The 27390-nt window shown below is 37.3% G+C and overlaps 2 protein-coding genes and 1 long non-coding RNA gene across 4 annotated transcripts in view; 1 reads left to right on the forward strand and 2 right to left on the reverse strand.

Annotated features, from left to right (window-relative positions):
• Positions 1-3034, reverse strand: part of STAT1 (signal transducer and activator of transcription 1) — a 61886-nt gene extending 58852 nt beyond the window's left edge. The window contains exon 1 of the mRNA XM_072612691.1: positions 2804-3034. The gene's annotated coding sequence lies outside the window, so the exon portion shown is untranslated. The remainder of the gene's footprint in view (positions 1-2803) is intronic.
• A 6209-nt stretch (positions 3035-9243) lies between these two features.
• Positions 9244-23260, forward strand: LOC140506014 (uncharacterized). The gene is made up of 2 exons (XR_011967735.1): positions 9244-9571; positions 22716-23260. It is a non-coding gene; the product is annotated as an uncharacterized lncRNA (long non-coding RNA).
• Positions 16516-27390, reverse strand: part of STAT4 (signal transducer and activator of transcription 4) — a 145896-nt gene continuing 135021 nt past the window's right edge. The window contains exons 20-24 of one of the 2 annotated variants that reach the window (XM_072612698.1): positions 27020-27156; positions 26428-26619; positions 25319-25385; positions 24563-24671; positions 16516-22760 (exon numbers count right to left, since the gene is read on the reverse strand). In XM_072612698.1, coding sequence (XP_072468799.1) covers positions 22734-22760; positions 24563-24671; positions 25319-25385; positions 26428-26619; positions 27020-27156 — 532 coding nt within the window. In that variant the 3' untranslated portion in view covers positions 16516-22733. Of the gene's footprint in view, positions 24672-25318; positions 25386-26427; positions 26620-27019; positions 27157-27390 lie in introns of both variants that reach the window. The other variant, XM_072612697.1, reaches the window with a different exon arrangement.

Consider the following 27390-nt stretch of genomic DNA (forward strand, 5'->3'; position numbering starts at 1 on the left):
TTATTTAAATAGGTCACATTGAATCTACCTTAGTCCTATGTCTCATTTTTATTTTTCTATTTTGATACTTATCTTGATCTTGTTCTAACAAGTTTGACTACATAGACAACTGATTCAGAAATGACTGCTATGTCAGTAACCAGTCATCTTTTGTTTGTTAAAATATAACTCATTTCATTTTTTATGATGTTACTTGGTGCTCATGTTCATTGCCTGTCCCCATGTAGCATTCACTACATAAAAGAAGGTGGTTTCAGTATTGTCTACACTATTCTGATCACTTTGATTTCTTATTCTTACACTATGTTTTCTATCATATTTCACAAACACTCTAGACATGGATACTGAAGTAACTGAGTTTTAAAGTATATGTTGATTTCATTGGAGGGGATGGGATCTTCTTAAGCTCTTAACAGCATTTCTTTACTTCCCCATCCTCTGTAACAGATGATGGATCATAAGGTTCAGTTATTCGCATACTTATCATGCTATTCATGAACACCACAAAATAAACAAACAAACCAAGAGCCTACCAAACAGCTAACCAAGAATCTCATGAAATGACGTTTCTTGTTGCCTTTCGATGCATGATAAAACCAACTCTATCAGCTGCATCATTTTTTCTCCAAGGATACTCTACAGACAAACCTTCCATTGAGATGCAATGTTGTCTTCTGGCTTTATTTACAGTAAGAATGTCCAAATGGCTATGATTTGGTTACTCTAATAGCAGGTTCACTTACTGGTTCCTAGGAAAGGATATTATATTGACAGAGCCTACAATGGAGTGAATTTCTATAGACAATCTATAAACTGTCTTAGCCTCTTCTATCTTCTACTCTGTCATCATCACAGTAGCACTTGGTATGGTAAAAATTAGAAATAAAAGGGCTGAAATGAGAGTCATTAAACCTGGTTTCTAAACCATTTCTGTCCCTGCTTGATTTTAGGAAAATTACTTCATTCCCATGGGTTTAGTTTCTTTAATTCAAACATGAAAATATCCAAGGTTCTTTACAATACAAACTATGATTGTAAACACACACATGCATGCACACACACAGATATACAAGAAATGCTGAAGACAAAATAATTTTTTTTAGCAAATTCCAATAGCAATTGCTCATTTGCAGCATATCAAACACTAGAAATTAACTGCAGCATAATTTGCTACTCAGATGCATCTGAGTAAATCTTGAGAGATGATCCAACATTCAACTGAAATTTTTTGTATTTATTGTTTATAGATCACTGTGATAGATGCTTGGGGAGATAGAAAGTTTAGATAAGAAACAATCCCTGACTTCATGGGGATTACAATCCCCATGGAGTTTATGATTCCAAACACAACTGCAAAAGAAATGTGGTATCCAAAATTTTTAAAAAAGCACAAAGTATTATTTACAATCCATGATAAGTAAGATCATTAATGACCTAGGGACACAGAAAGCAGTGTCTCAAAGGAGGTAGCATCTGAATTAGACATTAAAAGGGGGATTAAGATAAATTTAATGGGGGAAGATAATGTACACAGAGGAAATTCTGTGATTGGAAAGGTATAAGGGTGGTTTGGGGAACAATCTAGTTTAGCTGAGGAAAAAGAGCACATGTAGGGACATAAAGACTGGAAATACAGGGGGGCATCAAATTGTGAAAGGCCTTGAATATCAGGATAAGGAAAATGAACTTTAGATCTAAATGACAGTGAACAAATAAAAATTTCTGGCTAGAAGAATTATGACTCTATGATGAGGACAATTAGTCTGGTAGCAGGGAGGATTGAATGAAAGATACAGAGATAGAATTAAGGGAATTTAGCAACTTAATGGATATGTGAACTGAAAAAAAGGGAAGAGTCAAAGTTAACACCAAAATTTCAAACTTAGGAAACTGGTTGAATGAGATTGCAGATAAAGATAATGGGTCTATTCAGTTCCTTTCAAATATAAAATGAAAAAAAAAACTTGGATGAAATGATCTCTAAGGTCCCTTCTAGCTCTAAAATTCTAACTCTGCTTAAAGTAGGACAATCAGGTCATATATTATGTACTGCATTCTTCAGATAGTTTAAAATTTAGGGGTTCCTAACCCCAGGTCCATCAATTTGCATGTGTTTTTAAAACACAGTGATAACTCTTTCAATATAATTGATTTCATTTGTATTCTATTTATTTATATTTACATCTATGTATTTTATTTATGCATTTAAAAATTACTCTGGGATGGGGTGCATAAGCATAAAAAAGAGGTCAATGAAACAAAAAAGGTTAAGAACCCCTGCCTCAAATACTTTGCCAAAGGTAACAGAATTAACACAACGGGGGTTAGAATCCAGCTCCTCCAATTTTCCACTACCCTATTTTCCATTAAGGAGCAGCTCAGCTGTTGCCTTTCCTAAGAGATTCTTCCCATTTGCTAGTGTTTTTTTCTTTTCTCCCTCCTCAGATGTTTTATGTGTTCTGTTAGCCCTACGTAGCTAATTACCTAGACATCCCAAAACTTTAAAGCTGGAAATGATCTTTGACACCATCTGATCCAATCGTCTTTTTATAGACGAGCTCAGTTGGAGAGAAGTAACTTGTCTCCATTTGGGAAAAGTACGTAGATATCCCTTCTCTCTGGATAAAGGATGGAGCTGAGGGAATCCCTCCTTCCCAAGTGTCCTGATTGCCCCGCGCCCCCCGATTATTTTAGCCAGTGTTCTGCAAATACTGATTGATCCCGGATTCCCCACGCAAAGTAAAGACGCATCTTTCCCATCAGTTCCACAACCGTCTGGTCCAAGCTCCTCCCAAGTACCCACCTTCTGCGGAGCCGAGAAGCGGGGGTAGCACAGAGCAGGCTGGACGTCAGCTGTCACTCGCTTGATCAGGCTTGATTCTAGAAAGCTTTCCTGGGGGCTGTCGGGGCTCGTTTGTTTTCAGGTTCAGCTGTTTCCTAGGGTCGGCCTGCAGCAGAGCAAAACTAACTGGACAGAGAAAACGCAATTAGCTAATAACCCGTTCGAGTTTCACTTTCCACTTCCTGACCAATCATGGAGCAGGCTCATTCTCGTCAGGCCAATCAAAAAAGGCTGTTCCTTCCCTGGCCCCAACTCCCCTCCGCAATCTAGCTCTCTGCATCTAATTCCTGTTCCCTTTCAAGTACCTTTCTCAGATGTGGGCACGGTCTTCACTTTGCCTTCCGTCTTCCGGGTCTCGCTTTGCTAATCTTAAAGCAAACCTGTAGCATAATCTGGGGCATATCTAACAAGTTTCGTCTGCAGTTGAAAATGAAACCTCCGAAGTTACATTTCAGTGGCTAGCAGCAAAAAGATGTGCCAAATCATCTCTATTAGTAAATAATCTAAATCATGCGAGTAGGATCAGGATGTATAAACTAATATATCCCCAGAACATAGCATGACTCCTTTTACACAGTACTGGGTGTTTGACAGATATTTGTTGAACTCTCACTCTCTCTCTTAGTGCCAAACCTCCAAACTGCAGCATCCTTCATAACTGCCATGCAAGAAGAAACAATCTATCTTTCCTTTCCAGGGTGTTATATGTAAGAAAGTGTGGGGAGCAAAGACCCTAATCCTCAGTAATAATAATACTCACATTAGATAGCACTTTTTATCAAAGTATAATAATGCTTTCTGTACATTATACAAGACAAAATGTGATATTTTTCTGAATTTATCTTGCTTGATCCTCACAACATCCCTGAAAGGTACATGTTTTTATTAAAATGTATTTTATAAATGAAAGGAAATCGAGGCACGGAGAGACGCCAAATCACAGAGCTACAGCGTGTCAAAAGCAGAATGTGAATCTCCTTCTTCCTGACTATAAGTCCATAATCATGGACTTAAACTAAAACCAAAGCATCTGCAGTGATACAGGTGGGGACAGTGGACCCACAGTGGGCACGGAATGGTATGACGTTAGATCAATGTTCTTGCAAAGACAGTTGGGACCCCCATGCAGTGCAAACTTTTGTAAGATATTGATTGGAGTTTCAGTGTTTGGTAGTGGCATTAGATTGCATAAATATGAATAGAATGGTCTGGCTGCAACCATCCCTGCATTGTGCCTGCATTTATGATTCACAGTGCCATGGGAGTGGGCTGTGGAAGGGAAGGAACAAGAATCTATTAATTGCTTGCTATGTGTAATCCTGTGAGATAAGTGCTATCAGTAGTACACCTATTTTACAGTTGGAAAAACTGAGGAAGAGAGGTTAAGTGACTTGTCCCGGGCAAGTCTAGTGGTTCAGGTCAAATTTGAACACAGAGATTTCTGACTCCTGGCCCAGTGCTCTATCCACTGACTAGAAGCAGTAGTATAGTGTAGTGTAGTGTAGTGTAGTGTAGTGTAGTGTAGTGTAGTGTAGTGTAGTGTAGTGTAGTATAGTATAGTATAGTGAGCAGAGGATCTGGGGTCAGAGTATTCAGATTAAAATCTGAGCTCTACCATTTATTAATTCCTTTTGTGACCTTGGGCAATTCACTTTTCCTTCTCTGTACTTGTTCTCTCATCTTTAAAATTTTTTATATGGCAATTCCTTTGAAAAAGATCTGCAAGTTCTGGTGGTCTAGAATATCAACGTGAGTCAACAACGTAATGCAGTAGCCAAGACAGCTAATATCTTCTTACTGAATAGTGTCCAGGACTCAGGAGGTAAAAATTCAGCTGTATTTTACCTGTCTCAGGCCACATTTATCTCACTCTTGGCATCACATTTTTGGAAAGGCATTGAAAAGCTGGAGAGTGTCTAGAGGAGAGTAACCAAGATGGTGAAGTGCCTCAAGCTCATGCCATGATGGGTAGGAATGGAAAATGATATGCGTCTTCAGCATTTGAGAAGTCTTTTGGAAGACTGATTGCGCTTGTTCTGTTTGACTTCAGAGAGCAGAACTAGGAGCAAAGGACAGAAAGTTAGGCAGGTTTAGGCTTATTGTAAGGAAAATATTCCTAAAAATTTGGGAGCCATCCAAAAGTGGAATGAGCGACTCTCACAGTTACTGGACTTGCTTTTACTCTGGAGTGAAGGCTAGATAACCATTTGTTGGGAATGTGGCAGAGGGATTTCTGTTTAAGTATGAGTTGTGCCAGCTGGTTTCTATGACTCTGTGATGTGAGCTCCGTTAGAGGAAGGACTTTTTCTATTCTTTGTATTTCCCCCCAGGACCTGTATACAATGCTTTGCCTAGGCATTCAACACATATTTGTTAAAAGAATGATTGAATCACTGAGTAAATGGTGAATGAATAAACAATAACCTTTCCCTATAGACAATCCCTGACCCAGCCTACTGTCTACTCATGTTCTCTCGAATCCATTTTGCACAATATTACTTCCATACTTCACTCAAATTATTCCTTTACAATGAAATATTCTCTCTCCTTCCTCATCTATAGAAATCCTATGTTCCTTCAAAACCAAAGCTAATAGGGCCATTTTGGGTTTTGCCCTAAGGCAAAGATTCTGGTAAATGAATGGAGAAAATGATGTTTGGTTTGGGAAGATGTTAGAACAGCAAACTGAAGCCCATTTGCTGCATTGTCTCTTCTCTCCACCCAGACCCCATCCAGTAGAAAATTCTCCAAGTCTGCCTCACTTCTCCTTTCCCTAAGGTTTTCCTTTCTCTCTATCTTTCCTAGGAGGACTAACCTGTATCCTGTCATCCTTCTGCATATATTAACATTTCCCTCTAGTAAGGGGAATAATCCTGATGCCCAAACACTGTGTAGAAAAGAGTCAAACTCAGCAATACAACAATCCAAGACAATTCTGAAGAACTTATAATGAAAGATGCTGTCCATTTCCAGAAAAGGACCTGGAGGAGCCTGAATGCAGATTGAAGATGCTTTTCCTTTACTTTATTTTGTTTTTTTCCCCTGTGTTTTCTTTCACAGCATGAGTTACATGGAAATGTGTTTTGCATGACTATACATGAATAACTTAAGTCAAACTGCCTTCTCAATAGGGGAGGGGGAGTGGAGGGAAGGTGAAAATTTGGAACTAAACATTTGAAAAAAAAGTTAAAATTGTTTTTACATGTATTTGGAGAGAAAAATTAAATATTAATTTTTTTTTAAAAGAAAGGAGTCACATGAATGCTTCTCTAGTATAGGAACCCACATCCTGTGGGTTGGGTTGGACTACCACCAAGATCCCTTCAAACTCTGAGGTTCTATAATTCTCCATCTCAGGCTACTGAATTTAGCTTAATTTCTTATACTACTTTAATGCTGCTAAGACACAGTGTGGTGTAGTGGATAAAGAGCTGGCCCTGAAGCTAGAAAGACCTGGGTATAAATCCTACCTCTGATATGTAAAATCCTACCTCTGACTTTAGGCAAGTTATTTAACCATTCACTCCTCTAAGGAGACAGACTATAAACTGAAGACATTTCTTCACTTGCAAGTTCTCTATATCAATGAATTTTTAGGATTAGTTCTAATATACTATTTTCACAGAATTAGAAAGCTGATTTGAGGGTACTCCAGGCTGATTATCCCAGTGGGAATTGTTTGCTCTGGGAAGCCATCAGGGTCCAGAACCACTAATTGTTCCAATATAGATCCTTCAAGACCTCTTTCAAACCTCATCTCGTCTTTTGCAGACCGCTTCCCTGACTGGAGGTGTTCTCTCCTTTTTCTGAACACTAATTGCTCTTACTTCTTTACCACACATATTGGAGCATTGATCCCAGGTGCTAAGAGTGCATTTTTCTTCCTCCTTGACCTAGAGTCTGAACTGTAATGGAGAAATTACAGGAGCTGAATATGTTGCTTTGTATTGCCTTTTAAAACTGTGTACTATTTTCCCCACAGATTATAATCTACTGGAGAAGAACCATAACATATGTAAATAAGATTATGAAGTAATATGACTTTTTAAAAGATGAAAAATATTTATGGCACAGATTTCAATATGCATTTGAATGGACACTCTACCCTACAGAGCTTTTCTAACAGCATGTATCTGGGACAAATAGTAGAGATAAACAAAGAGTTGGGATCAGTTATGAATAGGAGAGGTTGTCTGATTATTTTCAGGAAATTGCAAAGCCCTTTTACCATCCTAAACTTGTCATAAAAGCAAAGGTCCATCTTTTAAATACTAACAATCCATAGTTATTGCTATATGAGAGTAAGTTACAGAACTCACATGCCTCTGAGGAATTAGAAATAAGAGGGCAATGTAGAGATTATATACAATCTTTACATATAATTACTTATTATGCTTTATTATAATATATTCATTATTTATCTTAATTTGTTATTATAATTATATATAATATAAATAGAGTGTGAAGAACAGAAGTAAAAGATGGAATTGAATGAAAGGAAGGGATGAGTAGGTCAAGAGCAAGGGATGACAGACGGATAACCAGAATGTTCCACTGAAATGTCAGGAGAAAGCAAAAAAGGCAGCTAGCACATTGAGTGGACCCTTCATAATGAACTTTTAAAAAGTTGTGGACTAAAGTCCCATAGAATGGAAAAGAAGGCTTTGCTGGAGAGAACTCCTAAATTGTTGAGATTACGGATCAATTTAAATATTTGGTAACAAAACTGTTACAATCAAATAAGTATTATCTCCTCAAAATAGTTATTTTGGAGGCTGTACTCTTATTCCAATCATGCTTGAGTTGCTCAAAATATTTTTGCAACTCCTCTTTGACAATTGTTTGCTCATTTTAACATTGTCCTGCTGAATGGGAAATCTTTGTCCTTTGAGGGATTTTTGCTTTTGAAATAGCCAAGATTCATTTGGTCTGATAAATAAGATCAATATGCAGTGAGATAGAGAAGTGGACAGATCTTGGAGGCCTGTACCAGCCACTTATACCTATATGACTGGACAAGTCATTTAAGCTCTTTTTTGCCTTTCTTTCCTCCATCTGAAAATGAGGATAATAATTTCATTTACCTCACAGAGTTGTAAGGCTCACAAGAAAGTGCTCTGCAGACCTTAAAGTGCCAGACAAATGTTAGTTATTATTATTATTATTATTAAGATGGCTACCTTTTGGTGAAAAAAAAAATGACTGTGACTAGGAAACAAGGCAACTGATTTTCTTTTCTGGCTTGCAAACTTTGCAAAGCACCCCATTCCATGCCGGACAATTCTAGTGACTAGAAATTTCTTCCTTATATTTAATAGAAATTGGTCTCACTATGACTCCTAACTATGGGTTCTAGATCTGCCTTCTGGAACTCTGTGGAACAAACCTCATACCCCTTATATATGACATCTTCAAATATATAAAGATAGATAGCATACTTCCCAAAGCACTCTCTTTTTCAGGCTTAACATCCCCAGTTCTTTCATCCATTCCTCATGACATCATTTCATACCTTCTAATCTTCCTGGCTGCCAACCCTTGGATTCACTCCAACTTATCATTGGCCTTCTCAAAATGTGGTATCCCGAATAGGACAAAACATTCCAAATATGGTCTGAACCAGGGCAGAGTATAGATGAGCTTTCATTGTTTTTGTTTTGGATACCATATATTTGTTAATGTCATCTAAGGTTAAAACACCTTTTCTGGTAATGAGATCACGCTGTTGATGCATGCTCAATCTTTGTCACACCAATTACTATGTGGTCACATCTGTTCTATCCTGTTGTTGAACAGGAGGACTTCAATCATAATTCACATATAGGAGGACTTTGATAATAACTCACACATAAAGCACTGTTGGTTAAATTTCCTATGAAGTCCTTTGCAATGCTTCGATTCTGTAGCTTACAAAATACTTGTCTCACAAACAATTCCTATGCGGCATTATTCTCATTTTTCAGGTGGGAAGATTAATTCTCAGTGAGATGAAGTGAATCGCCTTACAGCAACAGTCACAGTAGTGGGATTCTAATTCGTATACGTTGACTGCAAATCCATCCCTTTTTTCTTACTAGTTTACTTTAGAGCTGGAATAAATAATATAATAGCTAATATTTATATATAGCTTACACTATCTGCCATGAACTGTGCTAAACACTTTACAATTATTATCTCCATTCGAGCCTCATTACAACTCTGGGAGATAGGTTTATCCCCATTTTACAGTTGAGGAAACTGAGGCAAACAGATGTTAAGTAATTTGCCCAGGGTACACAGCTGGCACGTGTTTGATGGGGCAGGATTTGAACTGAAGGCTTTACTGGCTCCAAATTTTACGCTCTATCCATTCATTCATTACACTAAATTCCAATTCCTGCGTTGTTCCGGCTTCTCGTCTTCAGCAGACCCGATGGGCCTAGTGATACAAACGCGAGGATATTTGTGATACATTTTATCTTCCTCCTAGTATGTTTCACTTTAAAGGATCAGTTACACGGTATGAAAGGAAACAATTCTCCTCCAACAATCAATTGGCACGAAGGTTAAATAGTAAAAAAGCTGCGGTTTCCTGGCTCGCCTAGGGGCAACATTGACGCTGACCTTGGCAGGAGGGTGCGCGGTGCTCGGAACAGCCACCATCACGTGGTTTCGAAGAAAAGCCCAGGGAACGAGAAGACTGTGGATTGAGCGGAAAGCGAAAGTTAGCCTCGGACGGGAGCAGTGCGCGTGAGCAGCTCGGGGCCGGGGTTTTCCATCCCTTAGGCTCCGCCGCTTAGTGTCTGGCCCCAGCCAGCCGCAGGACCGCCTTGGCGCGTGTCACTGCTCGTAGGCGGACTGCCTGGCCGCAGCAAAGGGTCCCAGGCTGCTCGATGGCAGGAGCTGGGATGGAGGGGGGCAGGGGGCAAGCAGAAGTCGGGAGCTGGGTGGTGAGCGGGGGCTTCATAGAGAAAAGAACAGGCGTTTTCTCGGTGATTCTTGCTCTTGGGCATTTTTGGTTTCCTTAGTAACCATAGTTAGCATTTGGATTGTTTAACGTTTGCCAGGCTCTTTAGACGTGCTATCTCATTTAATCCTCATAATCCCCGTTACTTAGAGGTAGTTTAGCATTATCCCCTTTTTTACAAATGAGGAAACGGAGGGTGCCCAGAGTCACTGGATCGCTAAGTATCTAAGTCTGGGTTTGAACTCCCTCAGACCACAGGATTAAGAGTCTGCTCAGTGACGGTTTTAGGCAGCTACGTGGCCCAGTGGACAGAGCACTGCCATTGAAGTGTGTTAGAACTGAGTTCAAACCTTACCTTAGAGGCTTCCTAGTTCTGTGACACTGGGAAAGTCATTTGACCTCTGTTTACTTCAGTTTTGCCTTCTATATGATAATAATAACACCTACCTCCCAGGGTTATTGTGAAGAGCTAGTGAGATAATTATAAAACCATTTAGCCATGCTAGAGTCCTGTCCAACTCTTCCTGATCCCATTTGGGATTTTCTTGTCAAAGGTACAGGAGTGACTTGCCATTTCCTTTTCCAACTCATTTTTTAGATGAGAAAACTGAAGAAAACAGGATTAAGTGATATACCCAGGGTCATCCGCTAGTGCAGTCTGAGACTGGATTTGAACTCATCTTCCTGACTTGGGACTGGGCACTATCTGCTGCTCCACCTACTTGCCCACCTTACACATACTAAGTGCTATATAAATATTAACTCTTATTTTATTATTCACTGTACCATGTACTATACTATCTAGGCTAACTATATGTTATGTTAGCCTTTTTATGGTTAACATATAATGCATTAAGGGTTGCATAACACTTGACATTTTTCTCTTTAGTAGTCAATCCTCATAAACAACCCTGTGGAAGGAGGTGCTATTATTACCCCCATTTTAACGAAGAGGAAACTTTTTCATCCCTGATTCCTCTCTTTCCTCCCTCCTGCATGCAACTTTCATCCTGTTGACTTTCCCCAAAACTTTGGTCATAGTTGTCGACTTTACCAGTGTATCTGAAACTTTTATTAGAATTGAGCTCTTGAGGTTAATTGCCCTGAGTTCACTACCATCTTACAACAATTCCATAGTCATTTGTTTGGGGACACAGAATAGATTGTTTAATGGTGACTGGGAAGGTCACTGGAATCATAGAAATAAGTTCCTGGAGAGATTTGGATCATTCATACACCCTTGTAATGGAACCAAGGCACACAGTCTCTTCAAGTTTTTGTTAGACATTTGTAATGTGTTAGTCATTTCTGACCTTTCTTTCATAAACAGATTGATGTAGGCCATTTGTATAGCAACAGTTTTAGGTTGTCTTTTCTACATAGTCAGACTCAAGAATGTCCAAAAGGATGGGAAGTTTCCAGAAGAATAGCCAATCCCTGTGATATGTGTCAGAATCAATCATAATCAGTTCAATTTCTTGAAACTGTTTAGCTCAAGAATTATGATGTAAGAGGATAGAAAATATGATTCAATTTACATAAATTTGTTTGAAATAAAATTTTTCTGAGGCCCTTCTCTGCTTCAGAAGAAGGATTCTTTGAAAATTTCTTATTGGCCTACTAGGTGATGATGAATAGGTGGTGCCACACCCTTCCTCAGCTGGGCTGCAGCAAGCAAATGGATCCTCATGATTGGCTCCTCACCACACCTGGTTGCTGCAGCTCCCAACAGCTTCTGCGACAGTTGCTGGACCTCTAAGCACTCTTCTGACCTTAAAAAGATCACCTACTCTGTTCCATCTCAGGATACACATTCACCTAAGATAAGGAAGGAATAAGCACGAGAGACAAAGAAGCAGAGGTGCCATGCATTCACAGACATAAGCAGGCCATGTAAGAAAGAACTTCCCATTCCCAGCAGCTCACAGGAATTATTGCCTCACTTGATGCCAGGAAAGAGAATAAAATATTATGTGCTTGGACTTTGTGTATACACACTCAGTTGTGCCTCAGTAAGCAATTAAAAGGTGGGTGGCATAGTAGAAAGAACACAGGACTTGGACTGAAGAAGACCTGAGTTCAAATCCTGACTTAGATACTTGTGTGATCCTAGGCAAGTTGCTTAACCTTTCTGTGCCTCAGTTTCCTCTTCTATAAGAAGGGAATTATATCAGCACCAATTGCATAAGGTTGTTTGTGAGGATCAAATGAGTTAATGTATGTCAAGTGTTTTACACACTTTAAAGGGCTATATAAACACCACCATCAATAGTTTGATAGTTATGAAATAAGATTAAAACTACATTAAAACTTTTGAGATGTCCAGTACGTTGTAGTGTAGAATAAAAACATGTATATATACTAGAATCTTTTGGGTCATGACACCAGATAGTCTCATGATTCAGATTACTTCCAACTTCTGTCCCTAGAGAACAGCTATCTTATGATCAACACTGGGCATATGACAGCGCTATATGTAACAAGGTGGAGGGAGGATTGGATTTTTTCTGATTGACTTCATAAAGCAGAACTAACATTTCACCCTAATGTAAAACATATAATTGGATCTATCAAAAATGAAATGGGCTGCTGTGAGGGGAGAGTATAGTTAGTTTTCCATCACTGGACATTTTAAAGCAGAAACAGAATGGCTACTTGTAATAAAGTCTTGTATTAGAGGAGATTCTTACATAAGTAAAGGAATGACTTCTGAGGTTCTTATTCTGAAAGTCTATAGTTCTGTATAAACCAGAATATTTTCAAATCAAAAATGAACATTTCTTAAGATGTAGATATAACCTATCTTTGATCACTATTTCAATAAAGTATTGCTATTTCTGTGAAAGAATACCTAAAGTAAACTTCAAATAAAAGAGGAAAACTTAAGTTCCAGACTGCCTCAGATAAAATCACTCAATCAGTTCAGCACATAGAGTCTTGGACTTGGAGTCAGAAAGACAAGTTCAAATCTGGCTTCATACTTTTACTAGCTGTGTGACCACAGGCAAGTCACTTAACCTATCTCAACCTCATTTTCCCCATGTATAAAATGGAGCTAATAGCATCTATTTCACAAGGTATTAGTGAGGCTCAAATGAGATAACTTTTATAAAGCACTTTACAAATCTCAAAGCACTTTATAGATATATCTTGGGATTCGAGTTTAGCATGTCTACATGTCAGCTTCTTTCCAGAATTTTTCTTTCTCTCCAGCAATTTTCCTGAAATGAACCTGAAATCATATGTGTTCTCTCTTGAAACTGGAAGTCATAAGCCCAGCATCCCTCCTCTCCCAACATCTTGGCCAACTCTACCATTCAAGTAGGCAGGAAAACATCAAGTAATTGTGCTCTTGGAAAGACTTAAAAATAATATTTTCTTTTTTCCAGTTCATGTAAAGATAATTTTTAACATTTATTTTAAAAATTTTTTGAATTATAATATTTTCTTCCTTCCTCTTTCCCCTCCCTAAAATGTTAAGTAATTTGCTATAGCTTATGGATGTGCAATCTTGTAAAAACATATTTCCGTATTAGTCATAGTTGTGAAAGAAACAGAACAAAAGGAAAGACTATGAAAAAATAAAGTGAAAATAGTGTGCTTCTATCTGCGTTCAGATTCAATCAGTTCTTTCTCTGGATGTGGATAGCATATGGGTCCTTTAAAATTGTTTTAGCTCATTGTATTGCTGAGAAGAGCTAAGTTTTTCATATTTGATCAGACAAACTGAGACCTGGGAAAGATCTTAGCTTAAAAAGGACAAGGCATTCCATTGCATCTTGGGCCATCTGCAGTCATCTTGATCTATAGCTTTCTACTGAACTCAGATAGCCCTGGAGAGAGAATGAGGCTGGTGACTTGGTACAATTCTGCCTCACTTAAATTCAATTCACCTGCAAGTCATGATATCACCTACCTAATGTCACTGGACCTCTTCAACAAGTTGATTATCACATAATGTTGCTGATTCTGGGTACAATGTTCTCCTGGTTCTGCTCACTTCAGTTTGCATCAGTTCATTTAAGTCATTCCAGGTTTTTCCTGAAATCTGCCTGCTCATCATTTCTTCAAGCACAATAGTATTCCATCATAATCCCTATACCACAACTTGTTCAGCATTCCTTAATTAGTTGGGACATCCTCTCAATTTCTAATTTTTTTTTTGCCATCACACAAAGAGCTGCTCTAAATGTTTTTGTACATGTAGGTCTTTTTCTCTTTTTTCAATGCAGAATATCATATGTAAAGGTTAGGATTGAGTCCCAAAAGTAGGAGCAGGGAACAGGAAGTAGAGGAGGAGGAAGAAGAAGAAGAGTCAGAGAAGGAGAAATGAGCAGCAAGTTCAGTATTAAGAATGATTCACAGGACTATAGATTTAAACCTGGAAGGGAACTTAAAGGCCATTGAGTCTGGCCATTGTACAGATATGTTTGAGGCAGGATTTGAATCCAGGTGTTGGTGACAAAGTTCAGCACTCCATGCACTCTTCCCAGTGGTCTCTCTCAAATAAGGGATATGGATTAGGCCTGTGATTTCACGGATAGAAGAAATTCTTAGGCAAGATACTCTTTCTCCCAGTACAGGTCAGTCTAATTTTAGACTTAAGAGTTGTGCAGAGGGCTGAAAAGCTAAGGGATTTTCCCAAGATGTGTGTCAAAGGTGGACTTGCATAATAGACAATCACATGTTTATCCCTGTTGATGATTAATTAAAAATAATAATTAAGGCTGCTAAATTCACATCAGTTATTCATATATTTTGACCAGGGAAATATTAGATGTAATGGGAGCATCATATTAGCTTTTAATTAAATGTCTGTGTTATTTTTTCAGTCATTGAATCAGCAGTGTAATGACTTCGTAAAATTGAAAATTGATTTTAATTCTATTTTTAAGGCTTAGTTCAGCTAGATTTAATATTCCCTTTCCAGGTTCCTTGTCTTGTAAAATTCACCTAGCACCCACATACTGGAGAAACTTGCCTGAAAGTCAAGCTTTTGTTTTGTAATTACTTATACCTTTGTAACCCCACACATCACCCACTTTCCAGAGAAACTTGGTTAACCTAAAAAGCCAAATCTCATTGATTTAAACTATTGTAGCAACTCCCATCACTTGAAGACTACTCCCATTGCCTGGGAACTTTTGGGAAACTTATGTCTTGGCTTGTGGTTAAAGAGGTTTCAGAAGGGGAGTTCAAATGAATGAAATAATCTCAATTCTGACCATGCCATTGCTTTTTTGGAATAAATATCCTCCCTAACTCACTGACTGATTTGAGGTCTGTCAATTACCCTTACCATGGTTGAGCCTGTTTGCTGGGGTGTGGCTGCTCTGCATATTGCAGCTTTTTGGAGCCCCAGATGAGAGTTGGATAAAGGTGGACACCAATGGAGATGAGCAATCTTGAAAAGGACTTGGCAAGCTCTCACACTAGAAGTGCTAGTCCTCCCAGGACACCCCACCAGCACAACAGATAGGTGATGGTCATGAAGGTGGTTGAAGCAGATTCTGTGGAATGATTAGAGCTTGGTCAGATAGTAAAGATGCCAAAGGCATCCACTACATCCTGGGCCATCACCAGTCTAAGACTTTTGTCTTACACCTGGATGTCAATGACTCTGGGAGAGTCTCTTGTCTCAATCTCTCAGTTAACTTTAATTTCCAAATATGACAACTTAAGGAGAGACTTGGTGGAGAAGTAGGATGGTGGTCTAAAGAATAAGGAAAGAGAAGTACTGGTTGTATAATAGATTGACTATTGACATTTTGATTAAAGTTTGGAGTTTGTGTTTGTTAGTGAATTCTGGAGTTTATGTTGTTCAATCATGTCTGACTCTTTGTGACCCTGTGGATCATATCATACCAATAACATCCATGGGATTTTCTTGGTAAGGATACTTACCAAGGTCTGCCATTTCTTCATCCAGTGGATTAAGGCAAACAAAGGTTAAGTGACTTGCCCAAGGTCACACAGCTACTAAGTATCTGAGGCTGTATTTGAACTCAGATTTTCCTAACTCCAGGCCTAGTGCTCAATCCTCTGAGCCACCTAGGTGACAGAATTTGTACTAACACCAAATTAATTGAAGAGTCAGTAGAAACAGTACTGGATTGGACTTGAATATCCACCCTGCCACTTAATTCCTATGTGACTTCTGTCACTTAACACACCTGGGCCTCAGTTTCTTCATCTGAAAAAATGGAGAGGGTGGTGAACTAGAAGATCTTTGAGGTCTTTTTCAGGTCTAAATCTATGATCTAGAATCACTATCAACAATAATCAACAAGCTAAACATTTAGGAGGCATTATTAAATTATTGTCATTCTCTTTAGTGAGTGGTCAACATTCAAGGGAGGGTGGCACAGTGGCTACCTTATACTCAGATTGTACAGTGATCCATAGCTGAAGTTGCCTCCAGCTGCAATTCTGCATTCTAGTGCTGCCGTGGGTCAGTGAGAATCTTGACTGGGATCTGCACAGAATGAAACTACATTGGATAAGGAGGAGATGCAGGCTCTTGTCAGAAATGAGAGACATTGCTGTCTCAGCCTAGTATACTATAAGTAAGAGGGGTCTCCTTTATTATCTTGGCACTTGAATAGATCCACCTACCCACTTTCTCTTTTAAGCACTTGATACCCTGAATGGGAAGGGGACTGATTTTCAGATCAATTAGTCAGTGATTTTTTTTTCATTTTAAAAGGACTTCACCATTCATAACATATTCAAAAAACAAAAATATTTTATTCATATTTGAAATGATATATATTACAAACAGTAGAACAATATATACATTGATGTCTATGTCATGAATTCCTAGAGAAATTATGCCTCATCCCCCAGAATACCTACATAGAAATTTCAACTGAATAATTACCAAAAAGTGGGTTAATGTATTTTTCCATGGATTCTATAAATAAAAAACAAATGAAGAAAATGGCTGGATTGAATTGTGACAGGGCTCAGGGAGGTGAAGATATGATAAATCTTTAAAATATAAAGTTCATATTCATGTTGTTATTTTCTCTCAAACCCTTCTAAACAAATGGAATGGATTATACTACTCACTTCCCCCATATTTAATCTTTTTAGAATCAAAGATCATGACAGGGCTTGGAAAAAATGTGGGCCAAATGCCTCTCCCACCATTATTCCAAGTTGATTTGTTAAGTGTATTCCTGGGGCAAGCAGGAAAGTCTCCTTCAATAAACATATCCTTCTATGGAGGACTTTTGGCCCTTTTGGATCTTAGACATTTGGCAAATGACTCTTCACCCTGGAATTAAAAGCACAACTGCATTGACTCTCTGGGCCTAAGCACAATAAAAATTCATCTTAGACCAGAGGTTATATTTATTTTACACTATAACTGACAGTTGTAGGGTTATTATTGCTATACTCACAAGTAAAAACCGTAATGTGATTCAGTACAAGCACAACAATAGGCCATTGAGAAACTGCTCCCATTCTGGTGTACTGAAACATGACAAAGCTAAACTTTTAGAAAGAAAGTCCCTAACATTTGAGGTTCCTTTAGGGTGGGGAATGGTGAATAGCCCCAAACCCCAAGCCAACAGGCATGTTAGAAAGGAGATAACGTATGCTCTTTGAGGAGAAGGTTTGTCTGCTTTTGGTCTTTTCTTCCCAGTGCCTAGCACACTGTCTAGCACATGGCAGGCTTTGAAGAAATGCTTGCTATTAGGAGGGCAAGGAATAGTTTGTCTGTTAGATATATGGAGAAAGGAAGATTTTATGATCAAACAAGAGCTAGAGAATATTATGAAATGCAAAGTCGACAATTTTGATTACATTAAATTAAAAAGCTTTTGCACAAACAATACAATAAAGTTTTTTCATAACCATAGTTACATTAAGTCAAATCACATTAATGTCATGTTACAGAGCAACATAAATGTCCTGAAACTAAAGATCAAAGCAATACAATGGTTATCATCAATATTAACTAACATCAAGTCCCCTTGTATCCTAGTAATCCATTCTCAATGTCCATTTAACCAGCACATTTTGAGTTCCAGATGAATCATGTAGTTAGCCAAATAGGTTTTATTCTCAGGACAGCTCTGAAAGGGGCTCTACTTCTTTGGTTCCAAATCTAGAGGTTTCTAGATAATTCTGACTTAGTATAATTTAGTACAATCACTTAAATTTGATTCTCCAATTTTGAAACTTCAGAGAATTTCAGTTTATATACCATTTCCTGTTTATTTTATTACCTAAATTAAAACAATTTACAAGGGTCTATAAAATGAGCTCTATTGCCTTTTAAAATTAACAGACAGATACTTTAACAATGGGAAAATAATTTCACTTTCTTTACCATTATCCATTAAAAAATCTTATTCCAATTTTGAGAACTTATTACTAAAGCATACTTAAAGCCTGACTTTCCATGATAATTAAATTTGGAAGCCAATCATATACATATGTATATAGTTCTGAGAGAAAACAGTCTAATCCTCTTGCTTTCTCGAAATTTACTATTTCATTTATTTAGAAAACTTTAATATCTTTGTCTTATTACCTTGACTAATCATTTCCCTCTTCAGAGGATATCATCTCTATATTATAATTTGACCACAAATACAGGTTAAAATTGTAAGATGTTATCTCTTGCATCTTATTATAGTAAATCAGAGATATTCTAGTATCAATCTATTATTGAATAGATTTAGTACTGAACTTATACAACTTCTTGATTTTAATAATTTGCTATAAAAGGAAAAAGAGGGACACCCTTCTAACAATGTCATATATCTGTTTGATTCCAGGCGCATCATATCTGACAGCCAATCATGTAGTCACAGAGTATCAAAAGTAAGACTCAGGATTAACCAGGTAGGAATTTTCCTTTTCAGAAAGGAAATAGCACAATGAGGAAACAGAGTCAGACGATTCTGCTTAGGGTATACCAAAGTTATCCCCATAACTTTTCCCAGGCAGAGACATCCACCTTTAGCAGTTCCCAGACTGCAGCAGTTCCATTTTCTTCTACTGGCTTTATGACAATTCAGACAACTATCCCTGTAATCAAAGCTCAAAACAACAGTAAATTACAGTCCCAGGAATTTTTATCTTAAATAGCAAAATTTCACTAACAACAGCTTAAGGCTTGAATATCTTTCCTGATGTTTCCCCAAGAGTTAACATTTCATCTATCCTTTACTTATAAATTAAAACTACCCATATTCTGCAGCTTCAGACATATAGCAAATACCTGATACTCATCATTAAGATATTGACGCTACATCTTTAAACCACCCTGTACATTTTCATAATAGCCAAGAATTTCAAAAGAAAAGTTGCTAATATATACATATATATGTATGTATGTATTATCTGCTTTATAACAAAATATACCTAATTACATATTTAAGAATTTTAAAATATCTATTTTTATCATATGCTTTTAAAAACCCAATGGACATGTAATAGCATCTAGTTTAAAAAGTTATTTTGTCTAACAGAATTTCCATTACAATGGTCTCTCAAATTTCACAATATAAGTGAATTTAAAAATGTAATAACAACACAAAAAATAAACTTCAATTGCATTTCCAAATTGTCACATATAAAAATCATTGATCTTATTACCTTTGACATTTTAAAACCACTTTCAAGTTATCAAGTATGGAACAATTACATTCAATTAAAGAAATAATAGTATTGTAGTGCTTAGCATACACTATTCACTGTGTTAAGCACTTTACAATCATTATATATTTTTTATCTTCATAATAAGCTTGGGAGTTGAGTACCATTATCATTTTTCTCTTTACAAGAAACTGGGGCAAAGAGATAAGATTACACAGTTAATATATTTCAGCAACCAGAATATAATTCAAGTTTCCCTACATGTTTCCAGCAATTTTTTTTCAGCATTTGTATATGAGACTCTATCTGGGATGAAAGGGGTTAACAGTAAGAAGGTCTCTTGACCTTGGGAGAGTCACAGGAGTCTCTTTGGTTTAAACAATCTTTTCTCTTTTAATGGTCAGAAATGTCAAGGAAAAGTAAACAAGAGGTTGGTATAAGGTGCAAAAACCATTTACCTATTTTTTTCTTTCTTCACCCTGGGATTACTTCCAAACTAGCTACTTTCCTATATTACCCTAGAAAAAGAACCTATTAATCTTACCATTTACTTTTAAAATTTTTATTAAATGTAATCCTAATTTTTCCTTAAAATAAATTCAACAGAATGGTATCCTAAAATTTACTAAGATATTTCAGAAGGGAGTGAGCTCCTGGAATTACCCCAAACTTGCAGGAGTATTCTCCTACAATCTTAAAATTACTAGTCTTCAAACTCCTTAATCTGCTAAGATGTTTTTAGCCATTCTACAAATTATCTGACTTTTTTTCTGCAATACCAATATAACCAAAGTTGAAATGACAGGAAAAAAAAATGTCTTGCAGGTTTTTTTCTCTTTCGTTATAACCTAACCTTCCATGGAAAGCATAAAGTGGGAGTTAGTCCTGTTTACTGGGACAATTGCTTCAACTTTGAAAGTTCGCTAATCCTCAGTGTTCTAAACTCTCGAGCTATAGCCCTTAGAAGTTTTGATGGCTGGCTGCATTTTAAATCTTTCAAGGTAACAGAATCTAGCTTACAACAAAAAAACAACATAGACATTTTACATTTTACAAAGATGCAAAGAGACAAAATGACAAGACAGTTACAAACAGACACAGATAGCTTTAACAAAATGCACAGCTACAGTCCATACGGAGGCACACGGTTACAACTTTACAGAGTTGTGTAGTTTAAAGGCACACAGAGGGACAAGAGGCACACAGTTACAATTGTATGGAGTGTATAATTGAAAACAAAACAGCAGAGGCACACAAAGAGCCCAATTAACAGAGGTGTGCAGTTTAAGAAAGGATATTCTTACCAGAGTGTGACCTGAGATGTACTGGGTCACCCAAGGAGCCCTGCAGTTTTCCTCACTAAAGAATGGTGAGCTCAACCAAGGCAGGAGCTCTGAGAATTGAAGCAGGAAAAAAGACAGAGGACTCACCAGGCTGGGAGTGGGGGGAGTGGTTAGATGCCAGAGAAATAAGTCTCCAGTGGTTCCTGGTCCATTCCTGATGGTACTGGAGAGTCCAGTGGCCTAGTTCTGTGCTCAAACCCGTTCCTGACACCAATTAATGTCAATTGAACTGAACTGGCTTCTAACCTGTGGATGGCTAGAGGAGGCTAACAACAGGACAGTTAGATATCAAACAGAATTTAAATTTCAAAGTGAGGGAAATGGCTTGTAAGCAGGGACACTGTGCTGGGGTCCTGCCCCTAATAGGGGAACCTGAGGCAGTGTGGGGAGATCTCACTACTTATATCAATGGTAGCACAGTGAGCTGTAGCACTGACAAAGAAGGGTAACAATGATAAGATAAGTTTGATTCATAGCAGGGTTTCATGGCCAGAGCATGGATAGAATAGGGCTTGTCCAAACTCAGAGAATACTCTATTGTATGTCAAAGACATACAATAGTTGTATGAAACAATTCCAGAATTTTGCTGTGGCTGACATCATCCAGAGGATGAGTGCAAAGGATTGTTGTTATGCTAAGCTCAAGGCACAGCTTGCTTGCTGGGCCTTAATTCTGGAAAATAGGGTATCTCATAATATCTTGATGTATATGAAAAAAATGCTCTAAGTCACTATTTATTAAGGAAATGCAAATTAAAATGACTCTGAGGTACCACCTCACACTTATCAGATTGGCTAATATTATAGAAAAGGAAAATGACAAATATTGGAGAAGATGTGGGAAAATTGAGACACTAATACATTGTTGGTGGAGTTGTGAACTGATCTAACCATTCTGGAGAGAAATTTGGAACTATGCCCCAAAGGCCAATCAAACTGCATACCCTTTGACCCAGCAATACCACTACTAAGTCTGTATCCCAAAGGGATCATAGAAAAGAGAAAAGGACCTACATGTACACAATTATTTATAATAGCTCTTTTTATGGTGGCAAAGAATTGGAAATAGAGGGAATACCCATCAATTGCGGAATGACTGAACAAGTTGTGGTATATGAATGTAATGGAATATTATTGTACTATAAGAAATGATGAGTGGGCAGATTTCAGAAAAAAATGGAAAGACTTACATGAACTGATGCTGAGTGAAGTTGAGCAGAACCAGAAGAACATTGTACACAGTAACAGCAACATTGTGCCATGATCAGCTAGGACTGACTTATCTCTTCTCAGCAATACAATGATCCAAGATAATTCCAAAAGACTCATGATGGAAAATGCTATCCACAGTCAGAAAGAACCATGGAGTCTGAATGCAGATTGAAGCAGACTATTTTCACTTTGGTGTGTGTTTATTTCTTTCCCCTTTTGTTCTGTTTCTTCCTTCACAACATGACTAATGTGGAAATATTTTTATTTAATTGCACTTGTATAAACTATGTTAGATTGCTTGTCCATCTTGGGGAGGAGGGATGGAAGGGAGGGAAGGAGAAAAATTTAAACATAATCTTATAAAATGAATGTTGAAAACTATCTTTACATGTAATTGGAAAAATAAAATAATATTTACAAAAAAAGAGAAATGCTCATTGGTTTATGAAAGAAACAGGAAGCAGAAATAAGTGCATGGCATACAAAACTATACTGAGAACAGCTTACAGTGTTAACACCCTGGTTTCTTAAAATTGTCTTATCTCATCTGCTCATCTGAAGTTTGTTGTTTCAAAACTTCAAGTATGTTGCTCCCACGTTGGGGGCCATGTTGATGAGGGGAGGTCTGTACCTCAGCCACTTCCAGGAAGCCTTTATTTATGGAACTATAAAATTGGCATTTAGTTCCTATTGAAAAATATATGTAGATTCATTTTAGAAAACAGTGCTTATAAAAAATATTTTCTTTTTCTTTTAGGCACCAAAGAGTATCTCATCAGTCAGCAGAACATGGAGAGCTCATCTAGAAATGGAAAGTGAAAACTGTTAATTTTGAAAAAGTCAGTTCACAGAAAAATCATGATTTTAAACCATTTCATGAAGCTGATAAATAAAGCCCTGTAAATTTTTCTAGAAACTTAATTTACAAATGTAATGGGGGTCTTTAGTCTTAAGAAAATTGTTACAGTAATTTTGAATACATGCCACCCTTATAAAGAGCATGCTAATCCATTGTTACCCTTCTCCACAGAGGACAGAATAAGAGAAAACAGGTGTAAATTTCAGCAGATAAAAGTACAGTGACCAAAGACTTTTATAGGGTTGACACAAGGCCTCAGTGGAGACATATCCTGGGTTCCTCAAACTTAAACATCAATGAACAGGTTCTGGACTCTATTTGCTGAGACCATGTCCATGGTGGAGAACATTTTGCTTCTGTGAAGTTTCAGTCCTGTAAAATTTCAGGACAAAATTTAAAATGTTTATGTGAGAAGTAAAAAGTGGATTATATTTTTTCCCATATTAAATCTGGTCTGTTGGGATTTTTTGCATTCTTTGTGCAAGTTAATTATTAAGATAAAAAATTTTTAAGAAGAAGAACTTATGCTTGCAAGAAAAATTAATATTGGATTAAGTCTTTAAAGAATCATAGGATCATAAATTTAGAGCTGGGAGGGACCCATAAAATGGATCTTAGGCCATTTTGCACATGAGGAAACTGAGGCCCAAAAAGTGTGGACTGTCCCCCCCCAGGAAATGTTCCCAAATAGGATCTATCATTTATAGTTTAGGTTTAAAACCAGGTACAACAAGGTCTCTCTTAAAATTTATGGCTGTGACCTATGCTGAAGTAACAAATATTGAAAATTTCTAACTTCAGCTGCTAGGAAATATCTTGTCTAAAAGAGATGTGTCCTGATGAGGCATGTCAGAATTTGGTAATCTTAGGAGAATTGGGATAATGGGAGAAAACAGCAAGTGAAGACTTTTTAATATTATACTCTGTGTGTGTGTGTGTGTGTGTGTGTGTGTGTGTGTGTTTGTATCTCTATCATGTAGCATGGTGTCTGGCATAGAAAAGGTATTTAATAAATGCTGTTCATTGATTCATTTATTAGTTTGATGTTCAGAAAATGTTCAGGCTCCTGGATGCTGTTTATACCGCTGCTACATTTGGGCATTTGTGTATTAAATCCTAGCACCTAGAACACAATCCCCAGCGCAGGAAAAAATCCAGCCCTACTCCAAGAATTCCTGCTGATTGAATTTCTAAAAGGAGACTCAATCTTGATTTAGGAATACTAGGTTCGTATTGCATGAGTACTCTGTTGGCTTGGATGGGTTAGCCATCATACTGGAATGGTAGGGATGAACATATCGCCCTCTGGTGGCCTTCAAGATAAAGGAAATGAAATAGATGTTTCTGTTTTTGATATCAAAACTGATTCTGAATTAGTCAAATCCAGAGGTAATCTGGTAAATGTTTAACACCTGTTAATCCATAAAAAGTGTATGCACTTTTAAGTTTAATCTACCTTCATTAACATTTTATCCATCACTTTCTTAAGTATAGTCAATCAACAAAATAATAAAATAAGCCCTGATTTGTAACATTTGCAGATTTCCAACATGTAAATGCTCACATTAAAAATTCAGCAATTGACTGTGATAGGAGGTGACTCCAGCACACCCCCAGTTCATATCTCATACCACGCATATGACTTTGATCAAAGCATTGCCCAGGAAGAACTTCCACCCCTTTTGTCTATACGTTCCACTGCATTTGAAATGGAATTGATCAGAAGTGAGAAATTGACAACATACGGCAGTTTCAATGACTGTGGGACTCAGGTGTTCTCTCAGCACTGCATATACACTTGGAGACATGGGAAGAAGGTCTGATGGAGAGCGTGGCTCAGTAGAATCACTTCGGCTTAAAGAAAAAAATAAGAGAAAAATTGGAAATTAAAAGTTTACTGTAATTTCCTGGGTCCTGTACCTGATTCTGAAGGGTTACTTGTAGGTTCTGTTTATGTTCAGCACTGAAAAGTCTAGTGCATCACTTGACATTAGGTAGGGTTTGTTATTCACTGACATAGGGAACTCCCAGGTGAGGAAATTCCTGTTTCCAGTGTTCAAGTGACTGATTTATAACAACTATGTTTTAGAGGCTCAAAACCAAATCTTCCTGGCCTCAAGAATGGTTCTCTACCCAGCATGCCAAACTGCTTCTAGACTTATATTAGAACATGCAATGTCAATTCATGACATATGGCATGGTGATTTTGTGCCCTTAATTATGATGTAGAGTTGGTCCTCTTCAAGAACAAAGGACCATCACCACCAACAACAATGATGTAGAATATATTCTAAGAGATTCCAAGGGATGAAGCCTTCGCCTGACCCTCTGTGCCCCAAGCCTTAGTTTTAGGCATTGCACTACAAGGCGATAGTAGTGTGTATAATAAATTTTCTCCTCAATTACAGATATTGTGGTTCTAGCCTCAGGTAATTCCAAGAGAAAACTTATTTTTAGCAAATTCAATAACAAATATTTTACACATGATTAAGATGACTCACATGGTTGAGACAGGGATAAATACAGAGGGAACATAACCCTTGTCATCTCTCTCAGTGGGTCTTGAAACTGGGGACAAAATTAGAAACAATGTTAGAAAAAAACACTTGGAAAGAAGCCCTATGGCTAGACTGGTACAGTGGAACAAGCAGTGAATTTCTAGTGCAAAGACTTAGTCAACTAATAGTCAAATTATTTTGTCTCTCAGAGTAGTTTTGAATTACAACTACCAAAATAAAATGCATGACTCAAAACCCCTGGATTTTTCCCTGTATATAAGCATACCCTGGTAGTTCTGTTTATATTTTCAAAGTTTGTATAAAAATTACTTTGTTACCCTGAAAATTCCTGTGAGACAGAAGCATATAATCCCAGGTTTACATGGAAAGAAACTAAGTCACAGCCATGTTATAGATCAGCAATTTTCAGTGCATGCTCTGGACACCTGGGAGTCCAAGACCCTTTCACAGGGTCCATGAGGTCAAAATTATTTTCATAATTACACGAAGACATTTTAATATATAAATATATTTCATATAAGCAAAAGCTCTTTGGAGTCTTTTATAATTTTTAATTCTATAAAGAGGTTTGGGACCAAAAAGGCTGAGAACTGTTATTCCCGAGCATTCTTAAACCCCACAGTCAGGTTTGGTTGTAGTTCAAGCATTGCTGTTTGCTATTTCTTTGTTCAGATTACCAATGTAGGCAGCTTCCTCATAACCAGAACTGTGGATGCTGACTTTGACTCAGCTTTACAATTTAATTGTTTACACTGTTTTGGCCTACGTTAAAAAAAACATTTGTACATTCAAAGAATCCATTTCCTCCTTATCTGTAAAATGAAGAGGCCTGACTAGATGATTTTTAAAGGTTCCTTCTAGCTCTAATAAACTACGAGAAACCTATCAAAGAAGCCGTGGGATTATTTTCAATTTTCAATGTTTAGGTGTATGTTTATTTTTGTAATGATAATTAAGTAGAAAATATAAACAAAAAATGATTCCATTTTCCTTTTGGTCTTAAAAAACTTGAAGCACACAGGAAAGATATTTCTATTTCTTTCCATTGACATGACTTATTGTTCAAATTCTGTAAGTAAACAGAAGCTAACCTTCATTTGGCTGAGAGCTGTAGTGTTTACCAAATGCTTTATCTTTGGGAATGTCAGGGTATAAATACTTCAGTGGGTTTTCAGGGACATTTTCAGCCATAATAACTTTGTAGTCTCGAAGAATGTCAGCAAATGGCAGAGCTGCTAAACGGCCTTTATTGTAGGGCTCTACAGAATGGAATCTAACTTCTCCTGGAAGGAAAAAAAGCAGGTGAATAATCAATCAAGACACCATCTGTATGTGCACATTGTTCTTGAATATTGCTCTTTTCTGCCCATATTATCTGTGCATCATTGGGTATAAAGGATTTCCAGACATTCTGTAGACTAGGCATTTTACAGATGGCATCCATATGGACGGTTTTCACTTGGGCAATTATAAATTCATGTTTTCCCATCCAAATACTGAATAGTTGTTAGGTAATACACAAACTCACTGTAGACATTTTAAAAAATCCAACAACCCGCCCCTCTCCCCAAACACATATGTACAACCACCAGTCTTAAATCTCCAAATATTAATAACAAGGTCTCAAGATGAAGCTATTTTAGTGATGCAATAGGAGGCAACACCAGAAGACATGTGACATACCATTTTCTGACAGGTCCACCCAGGTAAAGGTAATACCTCCAAGGTTGCTTTCACTGAATCTTAATAAAAATGTTCCTGGCATCTTATCCTTCAGCAAGACCCGCTCCTTCTCCTTGCTTACAAAGCCCATTACATACCTGAAAGAACAGTTCATGGGTTTACCTGATGAAAAACCATGACAACTCCCTAGGAATATATTCTGTTACATCCATGAAGCCAAAGTATTCAATGTGTTTTTGAACACATTCAACAGAGTTCACATCTGAAATACTCGTAATCATACAGATGAACATTAATATCAATAGACTTTGATGTAAATAATTTAAGAGCGTGAGAATGCTTTTCCAATGGGAATAGACATTTGTCAAAGA

Source organism: Notamacropus eugenii, chromosome 5 (genome assembly GCF_028372415.1).
Source record: "Notamacropus eugenii isolate mMacEug1 chromosome 5, mMacEug1.pri_v2, whole genome shotgun sequence".
Lineage (NCBI taxonomy): Eukaryota > Metazoa > Chordata > Mammalia > Diprotodontia > Macropodidae > Notamacropus > Notamacropus eugenii.